At 46.0% G+C, this 21,815-nt stretch overlaps 1 protein-coding gene across 1 annotated transcript; it reads right to left on the minus strand.

Annotated features, from left to right (window-relative positions):
• Nucleotides 1-5,072: 5,072 nt before the first annotated feature.
• LOC147987877 (uncharacterized) lies at nt 5,073-6,773 on the minus strand. The gene is made up of 3 exons (XM_087540463.1): nt 6,380-6,773; nt 5,998-6,245; nt 5,073-5,869 (listed from the first exon to the last, which is right to left on the minus strand). Exons 1-3 carry the CDS (start codon nt 6,756-6,758, stop codon nt 5,186-5,188), a joined length of 1,311 nt encoding a protein of 436 aa, XP_087396589.1. The 5' UTR covers nt 6,759-6,773; the 3' UTR covers nt 5,073-5,185.
• Between the last annotated feature and the right edge of the window lie 15,042 nt (nt 6,774-21,815).

Here is a 21,815-nt window from a genome sequence, read left to right on the forward strand (position 1 = left end):
CATCCTCCGCATATAAAGTGTCCCTGACAAGTTGCTCATCCCAATCACCGGTCAGCGGGCAGATTAGCTCTTGGACCTGTGTTAGCAAGCTGGCCCCTCTCTGGGTAATTACCCGACGTGACCAGGACCTAGGTATCCATGGGTCCAGCCAAATGTTAACCTTTGAGCCATCTCCAATCCTCCATATTTATCCTTATTTAACAAGGTCGAGACCATGTAGTATGCTCCTCCATGAGTAGGAAATTCCATCATGGGCTACAGCTTCAAGGACGCTACAGTTCGGAAAGTACCGTGCCTTCAGAACTCTAGCGCAAAGGCTGGTTGGATTTTGCACTAGTCGCCAGCCTTGCCTCGACAACATCGCCAAGTTGAATCTGTGCATGTCCCGAAAACCTAAACCTCCCAGGGCCTTTGGCTGAGACAATTTTTCCCAACTTATCCAGTGCATGGCATTCTGCTTATCCTGCTGGCTCCACCAAAATTTGCCAAGAAGAGTGTTTAGCTCCGAGAAAAACGACTTAGTAAGATTAAAATAGGACATGGCAAATGTCGGGATGGCTTGTCCCACTGCCTTAACCAGGACCTCTTTACTTTCCTTTGCCAAGAGCTTCTCCTGCCACCCATATACTCGGCCACACATACTTCTTTTGATGTAGTTGAATGCCTTCTTCTTAGATCATCCCACATGAACAGGCAGGCCCAGGTATTTCTCGTTCCAGTTTTCACTTTGAATGCCTAACGTTGCCTTGACTGAATTTCTATCATTATCGCAGGTGTTAGGACTAAACATGACAGCAGACTTCTCTGTATTGATACACTGACTGGAGCAGTCTTCGTATAGCTGGAGAACATCATGTAACGCTGCTGCTTCTTGCTGGTCCGCTCTGATCAAGAGCATGAAGTCGCCAGCGAAAAGGAGGTGAGACACACATGGCGCTCTCGGACAAAATTTTACTCCATGCATGATGCCTCTTTCCTCAGTGTCCAACAATAGTGTAGACAGCCCTTCCACGCAAATGACGAACATGTAGGGAGAGATGGGGTCTCCCTGCCTCAATCCTCGTGACGGACTAAACTGATGAGTGAGCTCTCCATTGACCTTAATCTGGTACCGTACAGTCCTAACACATTTCATGATGAGGTCAATCCAACTCCTCCTAAACCCCATTTTGCATAACATAGCTTCTAGAAAGCACCATTCAGCTCTGTCATACGCTTTGCTCATGTCCGCCTTGATCGCCGCAAGACCATTTCTTCCATTCCTCTTGTTCATCAAGTAATGGGAGATCTCATATGCTATAAGAACATTGTTTGTGATTAGTCTCCCGGGCACGAACGCACTCTGATTCTCAGAGATGACCTCTGGCAGCACCAACTTAAGTCTATTTGCAAGAACCTTGGAGACTATCTTGTAAACTACGTTGCACAAGCTGATTGGTCTTAGGTCTTTGATCCTCTTCGGATTCTTTACTTTAGGGATCAACACCACCATTGTATCATTCCAGCCTTCCGAAAAATCGCCTCCGTTTAGCACAGCCAACACCTCTTCCATGATCTGGTCACCCATGAAATGCCAGTGGCGTTTAAAAATGATTGCGGGCATGCCGTCAGGTCCATGGGCTTTGAGGTCACCGATATGGTCTAATGCAGCTTTCACTTCCTCACGAGTGTATTCTGCTTCCAGAATTGCATTTATAGAGCTTGAAACTCGTGGTTGAACCTTATCAATCAATTCAGAGAGCCTGTGTGGGCTGGACGAAGTAAATAGATCCTGAAAATAAGAATGCACATAATTAGTTAAAGCGGCCCCTTCCTCCACCGTCTTGCCATCCTCCCTTCTTATATCCTTCGGCCTATTTGATCTCTTCCTTGCCGACGCTACCGATTGCAGGTACTTGACATTTCTGTTGCCGCCCCGCAACCACCACATGTGTGCCCGTTGTTTTTGTCGTGTGTACCTTTTCTCTTTCAAGTCCTCTAGAACACACCTTAGCCTTGCTTCCTCATGGATCTTTACTTCAGAGACCAGTTCATGCATGCATCTCTCCAGGTCACCTCGTGTCTTCTTAATTCTACCATCAAGCTCTCCCACCACCTCCTTACTCCAGGTAGTCATCCTCCTTGCTACTCCTTTAAGCGCTTGGGTTACACCTCCAACACCTTCTCTATAGCTACTCTCCCATGCCTCCTTAACCACATCCTCACAACCATCCTCGTGTAGCCAACTGGCTTCAAACCGGTAGATCCGGTCCACTTTCTTCCATCCCCTGTCCATTCCGTCAAGGTACACAACGACCGGCCTGTGATCCGAGTGACATGGCTCTCCATTAACCACCACATAGTTTGGGAAAGTTTCACACCAGTCATCATTTGCGGCAGCCCGGTCTAGCCTATCACAGATGTAAGGGCGTAGTTCTTTGCTATGATTTCTCCATGTATACATATCACCCTCAAAACCAACGTCATGAAGCTCACAGTAGTCCAATGCTTGGCGAAAATTGTCAAGATAGTGTTGTGGCCGGTCCGCACCCCCTATCTTTTCATTGCTTGTCAGAATCTCGTTAAAATCTCCTATGCATAGCCACGGCCTTCCAGTTTGGTGTTGTTGCTTCAGATTTCTGAGCAGCTTCCAGGTCTCTTTCTTCCTGTCCATAGCAAACTCACCATAGACTCCCGTTAAACGCTAGACCAAGCCATCTTCCTGTGCAATATCTACATCCACATGCCTCCTTTCATACGATCTCAATGAAACATCAAGACCTCTGTGCCAAAACATAGCTACTCCTCTGCCACTTCCCTCATCATTCCACGCTATCATGTTGGCAAGCCCCAATGACCACCTAAGCCTCCCCAACACCTTCTCCTTCAATCTTATCTCACATAGGAACAACATATCGGGATCCTCCACTCTTACCAACTCGAGAAGAGAGCAAACTGCCGGTCCATTCCCGAGCCCCCGGCAGTTCCAGCTGATAACTTTCATTGCTCCCGGCGGGGCTGCCTTGGCAGCCCGGCCGATATGTTTGAGTGGGTATTGTTAACTATGCTGATAGCCTCCCCTACTGTCTCCGGTTGTAACATTGTTTGACCAGCCTCTCCTCCACCCCTTCCCTTTTTGACCTTGGTTCCATCATCCACCTCCATCTCCTCCCTGCCTCTCTTCCCAAGCTTCACTTCTAAATTTCCCTGTGAGATAATTCCCTCCGGTCGTGTCTTTCTCCTGAACTTTCTCCCATTCTTCCCTTTCTCATCAGTACCATCCTGCATCCCCTTCCTTTCACCCTTCCCACCGTCGTCCTTAATATTCACTTTTGCCACCTCGTCTCCTTCTCCTTCTTCCTTGCCTGTTCATTTTCCCGCTTGAGTACTCACCTTGGTTGGTAGGTCAACGTCCATATTCTTTAGCTCCCCTTCCTTACGGTCCTTTGGAGGTGACCCAAACTGGAGAGTCTTTGATGCCTTGCTAGCTGGTATTTCCTCAGTTTTGTCAGTTATTTTAAGTGGGCTTGTGACCTCTTTCTCCTCACCTCCTGTGTTCTTGCCACTGATTCCGGAGGCCGAGTCATCCTTCCTCCATGATTGCGCGTTGCTGCCTGAGCCTCCCGACCCCTTCCCCCAATTGTATTGCCTTCTTCCCCCCTGACTGCCCCTACCTCCACTAAGACACTGCTTATCATGACTACCCCTAGACTCCTGCCACTTCCCCTTAGCACCCTCCTCCCCCTTTTGTTACTCTCCTCTGCTCTCATCCACGGTCCATATTGCGGCGCCTCTCCTCTAATAGGTTTCTTCCTGCACTCCTTCTCACCATGTCCAATCACACCACATGTGTAGCAAAAATCAGGCATACATTCGTACTCAAAGCGACACCAAAGTAGATCCTTCTTGTCTACCTCCATAGTTGCTCCTCCCTTACTTGCCTCCTTCCTGTCTCTGTCTAGCACAAAACCCCTCATGAGAGGCTCAGTGATGTCCAACTTGACCTTGACCTGAAGATATTTCCCCACCGCCTTGCCATTATTCCCAACATCCACATCCACCAGCTCATGAAAATCATCCCCAATCCGCTCACCCATAGCTCTATTCATATACCCGAGCAGCAGACCGAATACACGAATCCACATAGGGATGAGAATGAACTCATACTCCTCCACTGTTTTGTCCGGGTCAAACTCTTCCATGACAAGTAGTTCTTTGTCGAACCACCATGGGCCCTCCTCCAAGGCTCTCCTCCACCCTGATGCCTGCCGAAAGGTGAAAAAAAGGTGTTGGCCCTCAGTTCTTTGCAATCTAGGCCTTTGATCGGACACCAAATTCTTCCCAAGGTTTGGCCTACTACCCCTGCATGCGCTAGTTTTTCCGCAAACAACTTCCCTACTGCTTGAGGATCATCCGATGTCCACTCATTTGACTTCCCCTTCTCCACTTCCCTGATTTTCAGACCTCTTCTCTCCGCTGCCGACAACTTCAAGCCCCTCATCAGCCCTTCAACATCCTCCATCCCCGCTAGCTAACTCACCCGAAACTGGAAACCCTAGGGACTGATTAGTGGTGTACAACCACGATCCCTAGCTCGCGGAAGGTCTATGGTGGACGGGACGGGATGCGGTTTAGGGCGGCGAGCGGCGGCCCAGACGGACGACGGGAACCCTAGCGAGATCGGATCGCCCCGCGATCGCCCTTCCGTGAAGTACGCTAACCGCGATGTGTATAACTGACGCCATGTCACCGGTGGGAACTGAGCTCACTTATCATATTTCTACCAAGGACGCAGCTTTGCCTGGCCCACATGCCAGGGATCCAAAGGCAGGTGCCTTAAGGCACCGAAGCGCTCTCCTTCTACCAACTGGGCAGAGATTCTAGTAAGCAAGACAAAGAAAAATGAAGTGTCTTGTAACAGAATGAAAGCATCTACTCTATTACTCTAGAGAGAGTAACATGCATGTGTTAAAAAAACATTCAGACACTATGCGTAATGTGGCTGCTTAACGGTCAGACCAGAAATACTTCCTACAACATGACTTGCAAGTTATAGCAGTAATGTAAGAAATACACCATCTAGACTTGGCTTATAAAACAGAGTCGATACACACAGTCAAACATATTGCATAGCAGATCGATACAGCAATATGTTCACATCTTACATAGCTGATCAAATACATGAGCACCAACGAACATATCCCTCTCACAGAATAACCTTTCTTGTGCTAGCACTGCTAACAATAGGTGACCAAGCAATGATTATCTTCACCTTAGAGCCGTTGAGGTCACATTTATGTTTACTTATGCCACAGTATTGAGGCCTGACCATGATAGGAGCTTGAACAGGACCACCAGGAGAGTAGGCTTCTATGACAACTTCCAGGGTTTCTTCCAGTTCTTCAGAATCTTCAGTCACTGTTCGTAATTCAACAGAAACAACATGCCTTGACAGATCAAGGTAACCATCTTCTTCGCCTATTGGCATCTTCCCGTCAGCACAATCGCGAGAATCAAGCAATACAACTTGGGTGGGAGTGCCAGGGGCTTCACTACCATCTTTCTGAGGTGGTGAGGAGCAAGCAACTCTGCCTCCATAACTGAAAGGGCTTTGACTGCCTTTAACAATGCCGACACGCAAGAAAGTGGCTTGGACTGCTCCATGATATAGTTTCTGCAGGCTTAACTTGGTTGTGCAAAGACAGTTGTCAAAAGTGACAGTATATAAACCATTAGGGGTATGATAACCATTGTAATGGCTTCTGCTATTGATCAACACGCTGTCTTCAGACTCTGCTGCGCCGCCCTTAAGTTTTAGTTGGACTTCAAACTCAAGAGGGCGGTCGGCTGAGATTGCACGGGATGGGCCAGTCAAGCACAGAAAAGGGTCCTGCAAGGTCATCATTACACACACTGAATGAATGAATTGCAACAAACCGATGGATCAACAGATAAAGACTCATGCATGCAACAAAGAGGAGATAAAAGGAAAGTTTACAGAATACGACAGGCGCTTACTTCTTGGGTGATCTCTTGGAAGTTGTCCCTTCGCCGGTGGAAGAGAATGTTGCGTCTGCGATCCACATTGTCTCGTGCGGCGACGACGCCGTAGACTTTGAGTGGCCATTGCAGGAGTGGCCATTCCAGGTCCAAACTGATCTTGGCAATCTTGAAGGAGAAGATCTGCAAGGTGATCCCGCGGGTAGTATAATCGGATGGGACCTGTCTGGGTGTGTAGTGTGTAAAGTGCATGGGGCTCACTAGGGCTGCACGCACAATTTTGTTGTTAAGAAAAAATAATTAACATGCGATCGATCCTAATAAACCATGAATTAGTATTTGTTACAAGGATTGAATCAGCTGCATTGATAGGAATCATACAAAGCAAAAAATGTCTTACTTGTGTATCCAAAGTGTCTAACTTTAGATTCGACGCCTTGACGGTAGGAATCAAAGACCTCTTGCTCCTCCTCCATCTCCTTCCTTGCCCTCTCCTTGGGATCCTTCTCCTCCTCCGGCGCCACATAGTCCTCCTCATACGGGTACTTGTGCCAGAAAGGCTTCAGTTGCGATTTGAGCTTGGACATGCTGCCCTGCAGATCAGCCAACTCTTTTCGGATGCCGTCGATCACGGGCTGATCTTCAGTCTCATTGCTGCTGCAGAGTGGGGCTGATGGTATGATCCTGTATCTCATTAAAGACGCCACCTCGTCCATCTGCACACAGAGCCGCTCGATCTCCTGCTCGGAGATGATGGGGCTTGTTTTGCCTAGGTCCATCTCGATCCCCTCCTGAGTCGTCGTGCTCTCGATCTGCTGCTGGGAGACGGATTTTGATTTGCTTCCGTCCATCTCCACCTCCCCCGTGGTCGTCTTGTTCTCGATCTGCTGATTGCAGATGGAGTTTGACTCGGGCGTGTGGATCGATACGGAAACGGACGTGCAGTCCTTCTTATTTTATTGTATTTTATGTATTGATTGAAATATATAAGACGGTCGTGCAGTCGGATGACACGAGAGACGTGCGAGAGTCGTGCAGTCGGATGACATATGAGAGTCTCGTCTCGTTTTTGTTCTTTTATTAAATCCTGTGCCCACCAATTGGCCGGCTCCTCTGCTTGCTCCGGTCCGTTGGTCCGGTTTGAGGGCAACGTCCGGTTGCGTTCGATTGAATCGAGTCTATATGGACTGTCTCGCGTCCGATCGATAGAAGGAAATCGCCCCTGGTCCCACCTCCTCGCCCACCGATTTTTTTGTCCCTCGTAGTAGAAAAAACCGGCGACGAATAGTAAGTAGAAAGAGAGAACCGGTCTGCATGTCTCTCCATCCATCCAATCTAAAAAAACACCAAATCACACACAGATCGTTCCGTAAAAATCACGTGGGTGCTTTCCTAATCAATGCCCTCACGTCTTGCGAACCAATCTGTGATTGGATGGTTAGAGGCACTGTGGTATCCCAGCCCATCAAGATTAAGTCCTGATGCTCGCATTTATTCCTTGATTATTTCAGGATTTCCGCCGATGCGCATTCAGTGGGAGGAGACGTTCCCATCGACGACGAGGTGCATACCGTGACTTCGTAAATTTTAAGATGATATGCTGGCTCAGTCTTTCAAAAATGCTCATATATGTAGGGTGTGCGCGTGTGCGTTCATAAGGGTGGGTGTATGCGCGTGTATATGAGCGCTTGCGTCTGTACTGTGAAAAAAAACAAAAAGACGCCCTCACGTCTCTCGCCGCCGCCACCACTCGTATCTGGATGAAGCCGGTTGCTGCCCCGCACACATGTATCCAAGCACCTCGCGTGGCCGGTGTCTCCTCGTCCTCGGACGATGGCGGCACAGGGCCGGTCCTGAGATTTCTGGGGCACGGGGCGAGACTAGAATCTGGGGCCCCTCAATTTAAACATCACAATAATATTCAATATATTATAAATAAACAATATAGTAAAATGCATCCAAAATCAATAATTTTTATTTTACCTTAAAATTTACCTCTAACATTGCTAGATGCAATTATGTTTATTATGGTATCAATATAAATCTCATTCAATAATTTTTAAAGTTACCAAACTATTTAAGCTCCCTTGGAAATCTACAAACCTCACATCGTTTCTACTCACTATATAGCTATTTAAAAGAATGACAATAACCATCACATAAGGCAGCATACCTTGGCCATCATTCACACATCCAGTGCCTCCTTATACATGTCCTTGATAAACAAATTGTTCTTGAAGCATTCGAACCATCTTCTATGCTCTAGAAATAACATGGATAATGAGTTGAATGTCAAAAACTATATGAGAAAACTGATGAGCACAAGATTCAGTATATTACTAGATATCATCTCCAGATCCAAAAGGAATCATTTTTCTGATCAACTTTGGTCCTGGAGATATATGTTGAAATTTTCTGAAAGAAAGGAGCCTTCTGAATGTTTTTGAGAAAAGGTGATTTTGCACATCCACTACAAAACCATAAAATTGATCAGCAAGTTAATTGAACAGACAAGTCTTATACAGAATTCCACGTAACTTAATGGTTAATCGTGCATCAGTAGACATCATCTCCTCCTCACAATTTCTCTCAATCAAACAGTAAACTCATGACCCTTATTTCTGAATGCCAAACTTAAATCCTACTCATGGTGACTATTTCTTTCCATCGAGAGGAAGGAAGGGGAGAAATCTGAAAATCCATACAGTCCCACAAGATTCGATCAACAAAGAGTGAAGTGATCGGGCAAGAAGACCAGCGTACCTGTGTGCTCCTCCTCCCTCGCCGCCATCGTAGCATCGGCTGTGGGCGTCGGCGGCGGGCGAAATCGATGGGCATCCATGATGGAAAAAAAGGAGACGAGGGCGTTTTGCGCTACCTAGGGCCTCGGCAGCTAATGCTGCCCAAGCATTGGGCCAGGCCCAGTATCAGCAAGAGGGATGGATGGCAACGATGAAAACATGACAACGTTTTGCGTGACCGTCGGTTACCTTCTTTGTGTGATTGGAACGATGAAAACATGGCAACCTACGACCAGATCTGACCTTCTGCTACGTAAGACATACTTGGTCAGAGGGGGCCCCTGGATTTGAGGGGCCCGGGGCGGCCGCCCCCCTGCCTCCCCTCAGGGCTGGCCCTGCGGCGGCATGCCTGGACGCCGCCGCCTCGCGTTTGGGCGACGGCGGCACTCGCGTGCGCGTTGTCGGGCCACATGCACAACGGAACAGGGTGCAAGCGGCAAGGGAGTTCGGGCAGCTGCAACAGTGACGTCATGTCTCATCTTTGAGGTGCGTACATGCAAGGTTTTGGATTCCGAATGGACGAATTTTCTCGTGGGGGGGCGAGATTCTTGGTTACCACGGTTACCGAGAATTACCGAACATTTTTCGGACGAAATTTAAAACTGAATTTTGAATTCAAATTCTTTTAAACTAGATATACAGAAGACTTCAAACTACATTAAGCACAAAGTTGATAGCATCACAGTGGAGCGTCGTGCACTCGCTAATGAGGACGTCGCGGGTTCGATTCCTGCCCGGTCCTTGGTTTTTATCACCTACGCCTTCTGAAAAATAAAAAATAAAAAATAAAAGTTTGTGCAAAAGTGGGGATTCGAACAAGGGACCTCTCGAGGAGGGAAATAGACGGCAACCACCACGCCACAGCAACGTTTAATGAAAGCATGGAGATGCTATGTTATTGTAGTGTACATTTCACGTAAAAATTCAAAAAAATCGGAATTTTTTGCTCGGGATACGTGTTTTTCGTGGGGCAACGAGAAGCTCGGTAACCGCCCGGTATCCGTTTTTCTCGGGCGGTACCCAAAACCATGCGTGCATGAGCTCTGTTCTTTATCCACTGTTGCTAGGCCTGATTATGGCGCTGTTTCTGAACGTGCTTATTCGTGAACATGAGATCTTTGATTTCAGTTACGGTGCACTTGGGTCTTAACTAAGAGCTGTCAATGTAGCTATAATTTCCGCTTGTTTTTTTTTGAGCGATAACTCCAAGCTTTTATTCAGCAAAGTCCACAGATAGTGGGATACATCTTTGGTCATGGGGTTGACCTAGCCAAATGTGGCGCCCCGGACCTAGAGAAAATGCATACTTGGCTAAACTATGTGCCTCGACATTAACGGCACGTCCTTCGAAAGTAAAATTACAACTCAAATTAACAGCTATTCTATGAACCTCCGAGACGATGGCACCACTCGATCCACGGCTTCTGTTGTTGATCGCTCCGACTGCTCCCTTGGAGTCTGAAGCTACAAGCAGGTTCTGAATATTAAGATCTTGTGCCAATGCTAACGCCTCCCTGCAAGCAATTGTTTCCAGAATCTCCGGGTCATCGACGCCTGCAATCACTAGGGCTGAGCTTCCCAGATAAGCTCATGTTTCATCCCGGCAAACAACTGCCGCTGTGCCTCCTAGTCCCTTTCGGCAAGCAGCATCGACGTGAATCTTTGCATGGCCCGCCGGTGGCGCTTTTGGGCGGATAATTGCGCTGGTCACCTGAACGGCACGCTGATTCGGGTTAGGAGTTGGTGCAGCCAGTATATTAAGCTCCTGGAGATACCTGTTAATGAAACCATTGATGGCTTGGGGGCTTTGAAATATACCTTCATGAATTGCTTTCCGGCGCACTGTCCATATAGCCCACAGAGAAACTGAGAGCTTCACGAACGACTCATGCGATAATACCCCCATGAGGGTAAAGAGCCATTGTTTTGCCTTTGATTCTGTGTTCATTGCCAAGGTTTGTGCCAGATCATCATCCACGAGGGGCCATGTACATCTTGACATTGTGCATTCCAAGAGGGAGTGTCTCCATGAGTCCAGGGCGCCACAGATGCTGCACGCGCTGGAATCTGACATATGCGATAATTTCCGCTTGTTAACAAAGCTTCAGTCGACCTGGACATAGTTACTATAGTATCCATTCCATTTAGCCCAACAAATTATATTGATCTCTTCCAGTTTACCCTCCCGCATAAATTGTCAATTAAATGCCTTTTTGCTACATAGATTATTTTATCACTGTCAGACATAATCAAAATTTTAAGGGGAATATCTATATCTATGTTCGACGTGTCGGGGTATGCCTTAAGGATTGATCCATATTTGGACCTGGTTGCTTCTGACTTCACTTGAAAAATGGATATAGATATTAATCTACGGTGAACGTTCAAAACGAAATATGAAGGGTCCACCAGCTATCTCTAATTCTCTCCTCTGGCGCTACTGCACGAACTATACAATGAACTTTGACACAATATTATTTTGCTTGAGACAATTAGTCCTGGTCCTGATCATATTGTATCCTTGTTCGAAATTGTTAGACCTACTTAGTAGATATGATCTCATTTTTTGGTTACTTTATGTTTAGACCTTCAACAGTGTTTATATTTGACCTTTTCATTTGGTCTTGAAAATTAAAGCCAGCTCACGTAGTTGACGTTGCCAACAGATTAGAGAGTCATATAGTTGTCACCAGATAGGCAGGATTTGGACACGTTATTCATCGTTTGCCTGTAGGAACGCACGGGCAATGTGCTATTTCTACAAAAAGAATAAGGTTCCCATTTCTCTCCTTTCGTCCAACCTCTCCCTCGTACGCCCACCTCTTCCATCCCCTCCCCTCATTCTCTCGCCTTACCGAACAAAAGAAAAACCTTGGGCTATCTGGTAAGTTGTGAGTCATGACTTGTGGTGGCGGCAGAACGAGGGCGCACGTCGGTGGCCAAAGGAAGCGTCTACGGCTAGTAAAGGTCAGTGCCCCATCTCCGTTTCTTCCTTAGCCTGTCTCATCTATCCTATCGCATATCCGAGTCTTACGTCGTCTGTGCTACTATGTTATGCCTTGGCTGGAACGATTCCCACGCCGAAGAGATGGTCTCTCTCAAACAACCCTGCAATCAAATACAGAAAATCTCTTGTGTCCTCAACACACCAATACAATGGTAAATTGTGTAGGTGCACCAGTTCGGCGAAGAGATGGTGATACAAGTGTAGGATGGATAGTAGAAATAGGTTTTTGTAATCTAAAACAATAAAAACAGTAAGGTAACAAGTAGTAAAAGTGAGAACAAACACTATTGTGATGCTTGGAAATAAGGCCTAGGGTTCATACTTTTACTAGTGCAATCTCTCAACAGTGCTAACATAATTGAATCATATAACTATCCCTCAATGCGCGACAAAGAATCACTCCAAAGTTATTATAAATAGCGGAAAACATAAGATGAAATTGTTGTAGGTAGCGAACCACCTCAGAGTTATCCTTTCAGACCAATCTATTGAGCCATCCCTATAAGTGTCACAAACAGCCCTAGAGTTCGTACTAAAATAACACCATATGATACACATCAATCAACTCTAATTTCACCTAGATACTAAAATGTCACCACAAGTATCCGTGACTTAATTATTCAATATGCATCAAACAATTTCAGATTCATAATATTCAATCCAACACAAAGAACTTCAAAGAGTAATCGAAAGTTTCTATTGGAGAAAGTAGGACAAAAACGTGTATCAACCTATGTGCCTAGATTACCCCTTTACACCTCGGAAGTCCGCAAGTTGATTAGTCAAGTGACTCAATATAATACCCCATTGTCATCATGGGTATCCACATGCAAGACATACATCAAGTGTTCTCGAATCCAAAATATTCAATCCGATAATAATGATTTCCTCAAAGGGAAAGACTGAATTCATCACAACAAGATAGAGCGAGAAGAACACTATATGATCCAGCTATATTAACAAAGCCCGTGGTACATCAAGATCTTGCCAAATCAAAAACACGAGGGAGATAGATCAAACACATAGCTACTGGTACATACTGATATGTCTCCAACGTATCTATAATTTATGAAGTATTCATGCCATGTTTACAACAATTTTATATGGTTTTGGTATGATTTTATTAGAACTAAACCAGACTGACGCTGTTTTCAGCAGAACTACCGTGGTATCATTTTTTTGTGCAAAAATAAATGTTCTCGGAATGGGCTGAAAATTTACGGTGATTTTTTGTGGACCAAAAGAGACCACCGAAGCTTCGTGGGAGGACCAAAAGACCCACGAGGACACGACAAGCTCGCTAGGCGCGCCTTACCCCCCAGGGCGCTTGGATCAAGCTTGTCGCTGCCTCGTGGACCCCCTTGACGTGAAACCTACGTCAAAAATTCCTATAAATACCCAAACCCCCGAAAAGAACCCTAGATGAGAAGTTCCGCCGCCGCAATCCTCTGTAGCCACGAAAACCCAATCGGGACCCTGTTCCGACACCCTGCCGGAGGGGGAAATTCATCATCGGAGGCCATCTTCATCATCCCGACGGTCTCCATGACGAGGAGGGAGTAGTTCACCATCAGGACTGAGGGTATGTACCAGTAGCTATGTGTTTGATCTTTCTCTCTCTCTCTCTCGTGTTCTTGATTTGGCACGATCTTGATGTACCCTGAGCTTTGTTAATATATTTTAATCTTATGGTGTTTCTTCCTCTCTATCTTGTTGTGATGAATTGAGTTTCTACCTTTGAGGTTTCACTATTATCGGATTGAATACTTTTATGGATCTGTGAATACTTGATATATGTCTTGCATGTGGATGCCCGTGGTGACAATGGGGTGTTCTATTGATTCACTTGATGTATGTTTTGGCATTCAACTCGTGGATTCCCGAGGTGACATTGGGGTAATCTATGCATAGGGGTTGATGCACGTTTTCGTCCTTGTTTCTCCGGTAGAAATCCTGGGGCACTCTTTGAAGTTCTTTGTGTTGGATTGAATAGTATGAACCTGAAGTTGTTTGATGCATATCATATAATTGACCCACGGAAACTTGTGATGACATTGGAGTATATAGGTGACATTAGGGTTGATTGTGTTGGAAATATGCCCTAGAGGCAGTAATAAAAGGATTATTATTATATTTCCTTGTCCATGATAATTGTCTTTTATTCATGCTATAACTGTATTATCCGGAAATCGTAATACACGTGTGAATACATAGACCATAATATGTCCCTAGTAAGCCTCTAGTTGACTAGCTCGTTAATCAACAGATAGTCATGGTTTCCTGACTATGGACATTGGATGTCGTTGATAACGGGATCACGTCATTAGGAGAATGATGTGATGGACAAGACCCAATTCTAAGCATAGCACAAGATCGTGTAGTTCGTTTTGCTAGAGCTTTTTCCAATGTCAAGTATCTTTTCCTTTGACCATGAGATCGTGTAACTCCCGGATACCGTAGGAGTGCTTTGGGTGTACCAAACGTCATAACGTAACTGGGTGACTATAAAGGTGCACTACAGGTATCTCCGGAAGTGTCTGTTGGGTTGACACGGATCGAGACTGGGATTTGTCACTCCGTATGACGGAGAGGTATCACTAGGCCCACTCGGTAATGCATCATCATAATGAGCTCAATGTAATCAAAGTGTTTGGTCACGGGATCATGCATTACGGTACGAGTAAAGTGACTTGCCGGTAACGAGACTGAACGAGGTATTGGGATACCGACGATCGAGTCTCGGGCAAGTAACATACCGATTGACAAAGGGAATTGTATACGGGGTTGATTGAATCCTCGACATCGTGGTTCATCCGATGAGACCATTGAGGAGTATGTGGGAGCCAGGGTATCCAGATCCCGCTATTGGTTATTGGCCGGAGAGGAGTCTCGGTCATGTCTGCATATCTCCCGAACCCGTAGGGTCTACACACTTAAGGTTCGGTGACGCTAGGGTTATTAGGAAGGCTTATATGTGATTACCGAATGTTGTTCGGAGTCCCGGATGAGATCCCGGACGTCACGAGGAGTTCCGGAATAGTCCGGAGGTAAAGATTTATATATGGGAAGTTGTCATACAGTCACCGGAAAGGTACGGGGGCATATCAGTATTGTACCGGGGCCACCGGAGGGGTTCCGGGGGTCCACCGGGAGGGGCCACCTCTCCCGGAGGGCCTTATGGGCTGTATGAGGAAGGGAACCAGCCCAAAGTGGGCTGGGGCGCCACTCCCCCTTAGGGCCCATGCGCCTAGGGTTGGGGGAAACCCTAAAGGGGGGCGCCCCCCCTTGCTTGGGGGGCAAGCCTCCTCCCCTTGGCCGCCGCCCCCCCTCTAGATCTCATCTAGAGGGGCCGTCCCCCCTTCTCCCTTCCCCTATAAATAGAGGGGCGAGGGGAGGGCTGCGGGACACATCCAAGGCGCAGCTCCTCCCCTCCCCAACACCTCTCCTCCTCCGTCACGTGCTTGGCGAAGCCCTGCCGGAGTACTGCTGCTCCACCACCACCACGCCGTCGTGCTGCTGTTGGAGCCATCTTCCTCAACCTCTCCTTCCCCCTTGCCGGATCAAGAAGGAGGAGACGTCACGCTGACCGTACGTGTGTTGAACGCGGAGGTGCCATCCGTTCGGCGCTAGGATCTCCGGTGATAGGATCACGACAAGAACGACTACCTCAACCCCGTTCTTTTGAACGCTTCCGCTCGCGATCTACAAAGTGGTATGTAGATGCATCTCTCCCTTCACTCGTTGCTTAGATGAACTCATAGATGGATCTTGGTGAAACCGTAGAAAATTTTTAATTTTCTGCAACGTTCCCCAACAGTGGCATCATGAGCTAGGTCTATGCGTAGTTCTCTTTGCACGAGTAGAACACAATTTGTTGTGGGCGTAGATGTTGTCAACTTTCTTGCCGCTACTAGTCTTATTTTGCTTCAGCGGTATTGTGGGATGAAGCGGCCCGGACCAACCTTACACGTACGCTTACGTGAGACCGGTTCCACCGACTGACATGCACTAGTTGCATAAGGTGGCTGGCGGGTGTCTGTCTCTCCCACTCTAGTTGGAGCGGATTCGACGAAAAGGGTCCTTATGAAGGGTAAATAGAAGTTGACAAATCACGTTGTGGCTTTCACGTAGGTAAGAAAACGTTCTTGCTAGAACCCTATTGCAGCCACGTAAAACTTGCAACAACAATTAGAGGACGTCTAACTTGTTTTTGCAGCAAGTGCTTTGTGATATGATATGGCCAAAGTTGTGATGAATGATGAATGATATATATGTGATGTATGAGATCATGTTCATGTAATAGGAATCACGACTTGCATGTCGATGAGTATGACAACCGGCAGGAGCCATAGGAGTTGTCATTATTTTTTGTATGACCTGCGTGTCATTGGAAACGCCATGTAAATTACTTTACTTTATTGCTAAATGTGTTAGCCATAGTAGTAGAAGTAATAGTTGGCGAGCAACTTCATGGAGACACGATGATGGAGATCATGGTGTCATGCCGGTGACAAGATGATCATGGAGCCCCAAGATGGAGATCAAAGGAGCTATATGATATTGGCCACATCATGTCACTATTATTATTTGATTGCATGTGATGTTTATCATGTTTTTGCATCTTGTTTACTTAGAACGACGGTAGTAAATAAGATGATCCCTCATAACAATTTCAAGAAAGTGTTCCCCCTAACTGTGCGTCGTTGCTAAAGTTCGTCATTTCGAAGCACCACGTGATGATCGGGTGTGATAGATTCTTACGTTCACATACAACGGGTGTAAGACAGTTTTACACATGCAAAACACTTAGGGTTAACTTGACGAGCCTAGCATGTACAGACATGGCCTCGGAACACAGAGACCGAAAGGTCGAACACGAGTCGTATGGAAGATACGATCAACATGGAGATGTTCACCGACGATGACTAGTCCGTCTCACGTGATGATCGGACACGGCCTAGTCGACTCGGATCGTGTAACACTTAGATGACTAGAGGGATGTCTAATCTGAGTGGGAGTTCATTAAATAATTTGATTAGATGAACTTAATTATCATGAACTTAGTCTAAAACCTTTGCAAACATGTCTTGTAGATCAAATGGCCAACGCTAATGTCAACCTAAACTTCAACGCGTTCCTAGAGAAAACCAAGCTGAAAGATGATGGCAGCAACTATACGGACTGGGTCCGGAACCTGAGGATCATCCTCATAGCTGCCAGGAAACAATATGTCCTAGAAGCACTGCTAGGTGATGCTCCCGTCTCAGAGAACCAAGACGTTATGAACGCTTGGCAGCAGCGTGCTGATGATTACTCCCTCGTTTAGTGCGGCATGCTTTACAGCTTAGAACCGGGGCTCCAAAAGCGTTTTGAGCAACACAGAGCATATGAGATGTTCCAAGAGCTGAAAATGGTTTTCCAAGCTCATGCCCGGGTCGAGAGATATGAAGTCTCCGACAAGTTCTACAGTTGTAAGATGGAGGAAAATAGTTCTATCAGTGAGCACATACTCAAGATGTCTGGGTTGCACAACCGCTTGTCCCAGCTGGACATTAACCTCCCAGACGAGGCGGTCATTGACAGAATCCTTCAGTCGCTTCCACCTAGCTACAAGAGCTTTGTGATGAACTACCATATGCAGGGGATGGAAAAGACCATTCCCGAGGTATTTGCTATGCTGAAGTCAGCGAAGGTAGAAATCAAAAAGGAACATCAAGTGTTGATGGTCAATAAAACCACCAAGTTCAAGAAAGGCAAGGGTAAGAAGAACTTCAAGAAGGACAGCAAGGATGTTGCCACGCCCAGTAAGCAAGTTGCCGGGAAGAAGTCAAAGAATGGACCCAAGCCTGAGACTGAGTGCTTTTATTGCAAAGGGAAGGGTCACTAGAAGTGGAACTGCCCCAAATACTTAGCAGACAAGAAGGCCGGCAACACTAAAGGTATATTTGATATACATGTAATTGATGTGTACCTTACCAGTACTCGTAGTAACTCCTGGGTATTTGATACCGGTGCCGTTGCTCATATTTGTAACTCACAGCAGGAGCTGCGGAATAAACGGAGATTGGCGAAGGACGAGGTGACGATGCGCGTCGGGAATGGTTCCAAGGTCGATGTGATCGCCGTCGGCACGCTACCTCTACATTTACCTACGGGATTAGTTTTAAACCTCAATAATTGTTATTTAGTGCCAAGTTTGAGCATGAACATTGTATCAGGATCTCGTTTAATACGAGATGGCTACTCATTTAAATCCGAGAATAATGGTTGTTCTATTTATATGAGAGATATGTTTTATGGTCATGCTCCGATGGTCAATGGTTTATTCTTAATGAATCTCGAACGTGACGTTACACATATTCATAGTGTGAATACCAAAAGATGTAAAGTTGATAACGATAGTCCCACATACTTGTGGCACTGCCGCCTTGGTCACATTGGTGTCAAGCGCATGAAGAAGCTCCATGCTGATGGACTTTTAGAGTCTCTAGATTATGAATCGTTTGACACATGCGAGCCATGCCTCATGGGCAAGATGACCAAGACTCCGTTCTTCGGAACAATGGAGCGAGCAACCAACTTGTTGGAAATCATACATACTGATGTGTGCGGTCCAATGAGCGTTGAGGCTCGCGGAGGATATCGTTATGTTCTCACTCTCACTGATGACTTGAGTAGATATGGGTATGTCTACTTAATGAAACACAAGTCTGAGACCTTTGAAAAGTTCAAGGAATTTCAGAATGAGGTAGAGAATCAACGTGACCGAAAGATAAAGTTCCTACGATCAGATCGTGGGGGAGAATATTTAAGTCACAAAATTGGTACACACTTAAGGAAATGTGGAATCATTTCACAACTCACACCGCCTGGAACACCTCAGCGTAACGGTGTGTCCGAACGTCGTAATCGCACTCTATTGGATATGGTGCGGTCTATGATGTCTCTTGCCGATTTACCGCTATCATTTTGGAGATACGCTCTAGAGACAGCTACATTCACTTTAAATAGGGCTCCGTCTAAATCCATTGAGACGACACCGTATGAATTATGGTTTGGGAAGAAACCTAAGCTGTCGTTTCTAAAAGTTTGGGGATGCGATGCTTATGTCAAGAAACTTCAACCTGAAAAGCTCGAACCCAAGTCGGAAAAATGCGTCTTCATAGGATACCCCTAAGGAAACCATTGGGTATACCTTCTACCTAAGATCCGAAGGCAAGATCTTTGTTGCTAAGAACGGATCCTTTCTAGAGAAAGAATTTCTCTCGAAAGAAGTAAGTGGGAGGAAAGTGGAACTTGATGAAGTATTACCTATTGAACTAGAGAGTAGCGCAGCTCAAGAAAATGTTTCTGTGGTGCCTCCACCGTTTAGAGAGGAGGTTAATGATGATGATCATGAAACTTCAGATCAAGTTACTACTGAACTTCGTAGGTCCACAAGGACACGTTCCGCACCAGAGTGGTACGGCAACCCTGTCCTGGAAATCATGTTGTTAGACAACGGTGAACCTTCGAACTATGAAGAAGCGATGGCGGGCCCAGATTCCAACAAATGGCTTGAAGCCATGAAATCCGAGATAGGATCCATGTTTGAAAACAAAGTGTGGACTTTGACAGACTTGCCCGGTGATCGGCGAGCGATAGAAAACAAATGGATCTTTAAGAAAAAGACGGACGCGGATGGTAATGTTACCATCTATAAAGCTCGACTTGTCGCTAAGGGTTATCGGCAAGTTCAAGGGGTTGACTACGATGAGACGTTCTCTCTCGTAGCGAAGCTAAAGTCCGTCCGAATCATGTTAGCAATTGCTGCATACTATGATTATGAGATATGGCAAATGGACGTCAAAACGGCATTCCTTAATGGCTATCTTAAGGAAGAACTGTATATGATGCAGCCAGAAGGTTTTGTCGACCCTGAGAATCCTAACAAGGTATGCAAGCTCCAACGATCCATTTATGGGCCGGTGCAAGCGTCTCGGAGTTGGAACATTCGCTTTGATGAGATGATCAAAGCGTTTGGGTTTATGCAGACTTATGGAGAAGCCTGCGTTTACAAGAAAGTGAGTGGGAGCTCTGTAGCATTTCTCATATTATATGTAGATGACATACTTTTGATGGGAAATGATATAGAACTTTTGGACAGCATTAAGGCCTACTTGAATAAGAGTTTTTCAATGAAGGACCTTGGAGAAGCTGCTTATATATTAGGCATCAAGATCTATAGGGATAGATCGAGACGCCTCATAGGTCTTTCACAAAGCACATACCTTGATAAGATTTTGAAGAAGTTCAAAATGGATCAGTCCAAGAAAGGGTTCTTGCCTATTTTGCAAGGTGTGAGATTGAGCTCGGCTCAATGCCTGACCACAGCAAAAGATAAAGAAGAGATGAGTGTCATCCCCTATGCTTCAGCCATAAGATCTATTATGTATGCCATGCTGTGTACCAGAACTGATGTAAACCTTGCTGTAAGTTTGGTAGGAAGGTACCAAAGTAATCCCGGCAAGGAACACTGGACAGCGGTCAAGAATATCCTGAAGTACCTGAAAATGACAAAGGACATGTTTCTCGTTTATGGAGGTGACGAAGAGCTCGTCGTAAAGGGTTACGTCGACGCTAGCTTCGACACAGATCTGGATGACTCTAAGTCACAAACCGGATACGTGTATATGTTGAATGGTGGAGCAGTAAGCTGGTGCAGCTGCAAGCAGAGCGTCGTGGCGGGATCTACATGTGAAGCGGAATACATGGCAGCCTCGGAGGCAGCGCATGAAGCAATTTGGGTGAAGGAGTTCATCACCGACCTAGGAGTCATACCCAATGCGTCGGGGCCGATCAAACTCTTCTGTGACAACACTGGAGCTATTGCACTCGCCAAGGAGCCCAGGTTTCACAAGAAGACCAGGCACATCAAGCGTCGCTTCCACTCCATTCGTGAAAATGTTCAAGATGGAGACATAGAAATTTGCAAAGTGCACACGGATCTGAATGTCGCAGATCCGTTGATTAAACCTCTCTCGCGAGCAAAACATGATCAACACCAGAAATCTATGGGTGTTCGATTCATCACAATGTAACTAGATTATTGACTCTAGTGCAAGTGGGAGACTGTTGGAAATATGCCCTAGAGGCAGTAATAAAAGGATTATTATTATATTTCCTTGTTCCTGATAATTGTCTTTTATTCATGCTATAACTGTATTATCCGGAAATCGTAATACACGTGTGAATACATAGACCATAATATGTCCCTAGTAAGCCTCTAGTTGACTAGCTCGTTAATCAACAGATAGTCATGGTTTCCTGACTATGGACATTGGATGTCGTTGATAACGGGATCACATCATTAGGAGAATGATGTGATGGACAAGACCCAATTCTAAGCATAGCACAAGATCGTGTAGTTCGTTTTGCTAGAGCTTTTGCCAATGTCAAGTATCTTTTCCTTTGACCATGAGATCGTGTAACTCCCGGATACCGTAGGAGTGCTTTGGGTGTACCAAACGTCATAACGTAACTGGGTGACTATAAAGGTGCACTACAGGTATCTCCGAAAGTGTCTGTTGGGTTGACACGGATCGAGACTGGGATTTGTCACTCCGTATGACGGAGAGGTATCACTGGGCCCACTCGGTAATGCATCATCATAATGAGCTCAATGTAATCAAAGTGTTTGGTCACGGGATCAAGCATTACGGTACGAGTAAAGTGACTTGCCGGTAACGAGACTGAACGAGGTATTGGGATACCGACGATCGAGTCTCGGGCAAGTAACATACCGATTGACAAAGGGAATTGTATACGGGGTTGATTGAATCCTCGACATCGTGGTTCATCCGATGAGATCATCGAGGAGTATGTGGGAGCCAACATGGGTATCCAGATCCCGCTGTTGGTTATTGGCCGGAGAGGAGTCTCGGTCATGTCTGCATATCTCCCGAACCCGTAGGGTCTACACACTTAAGGTTCGGTGACGCTAGGGTTATTAGGAAGGCTTATATGTGATTACCGAATGTTGTTCGGAG

This window comes from Triticum urartu, chromosome 2A, assembly GCF_056163025.1.
Source record: "Triticum urartu cultivar PI428250 chromosome 2A, HENAU_Tu73, whole genome shotgun sequence".
Lineage (NCBI taxonomy): Eukaryota > Viridiplantae > Streptophyta > Magnoliopsida > Poales > Poaceae > Triticum > Triticum urartu.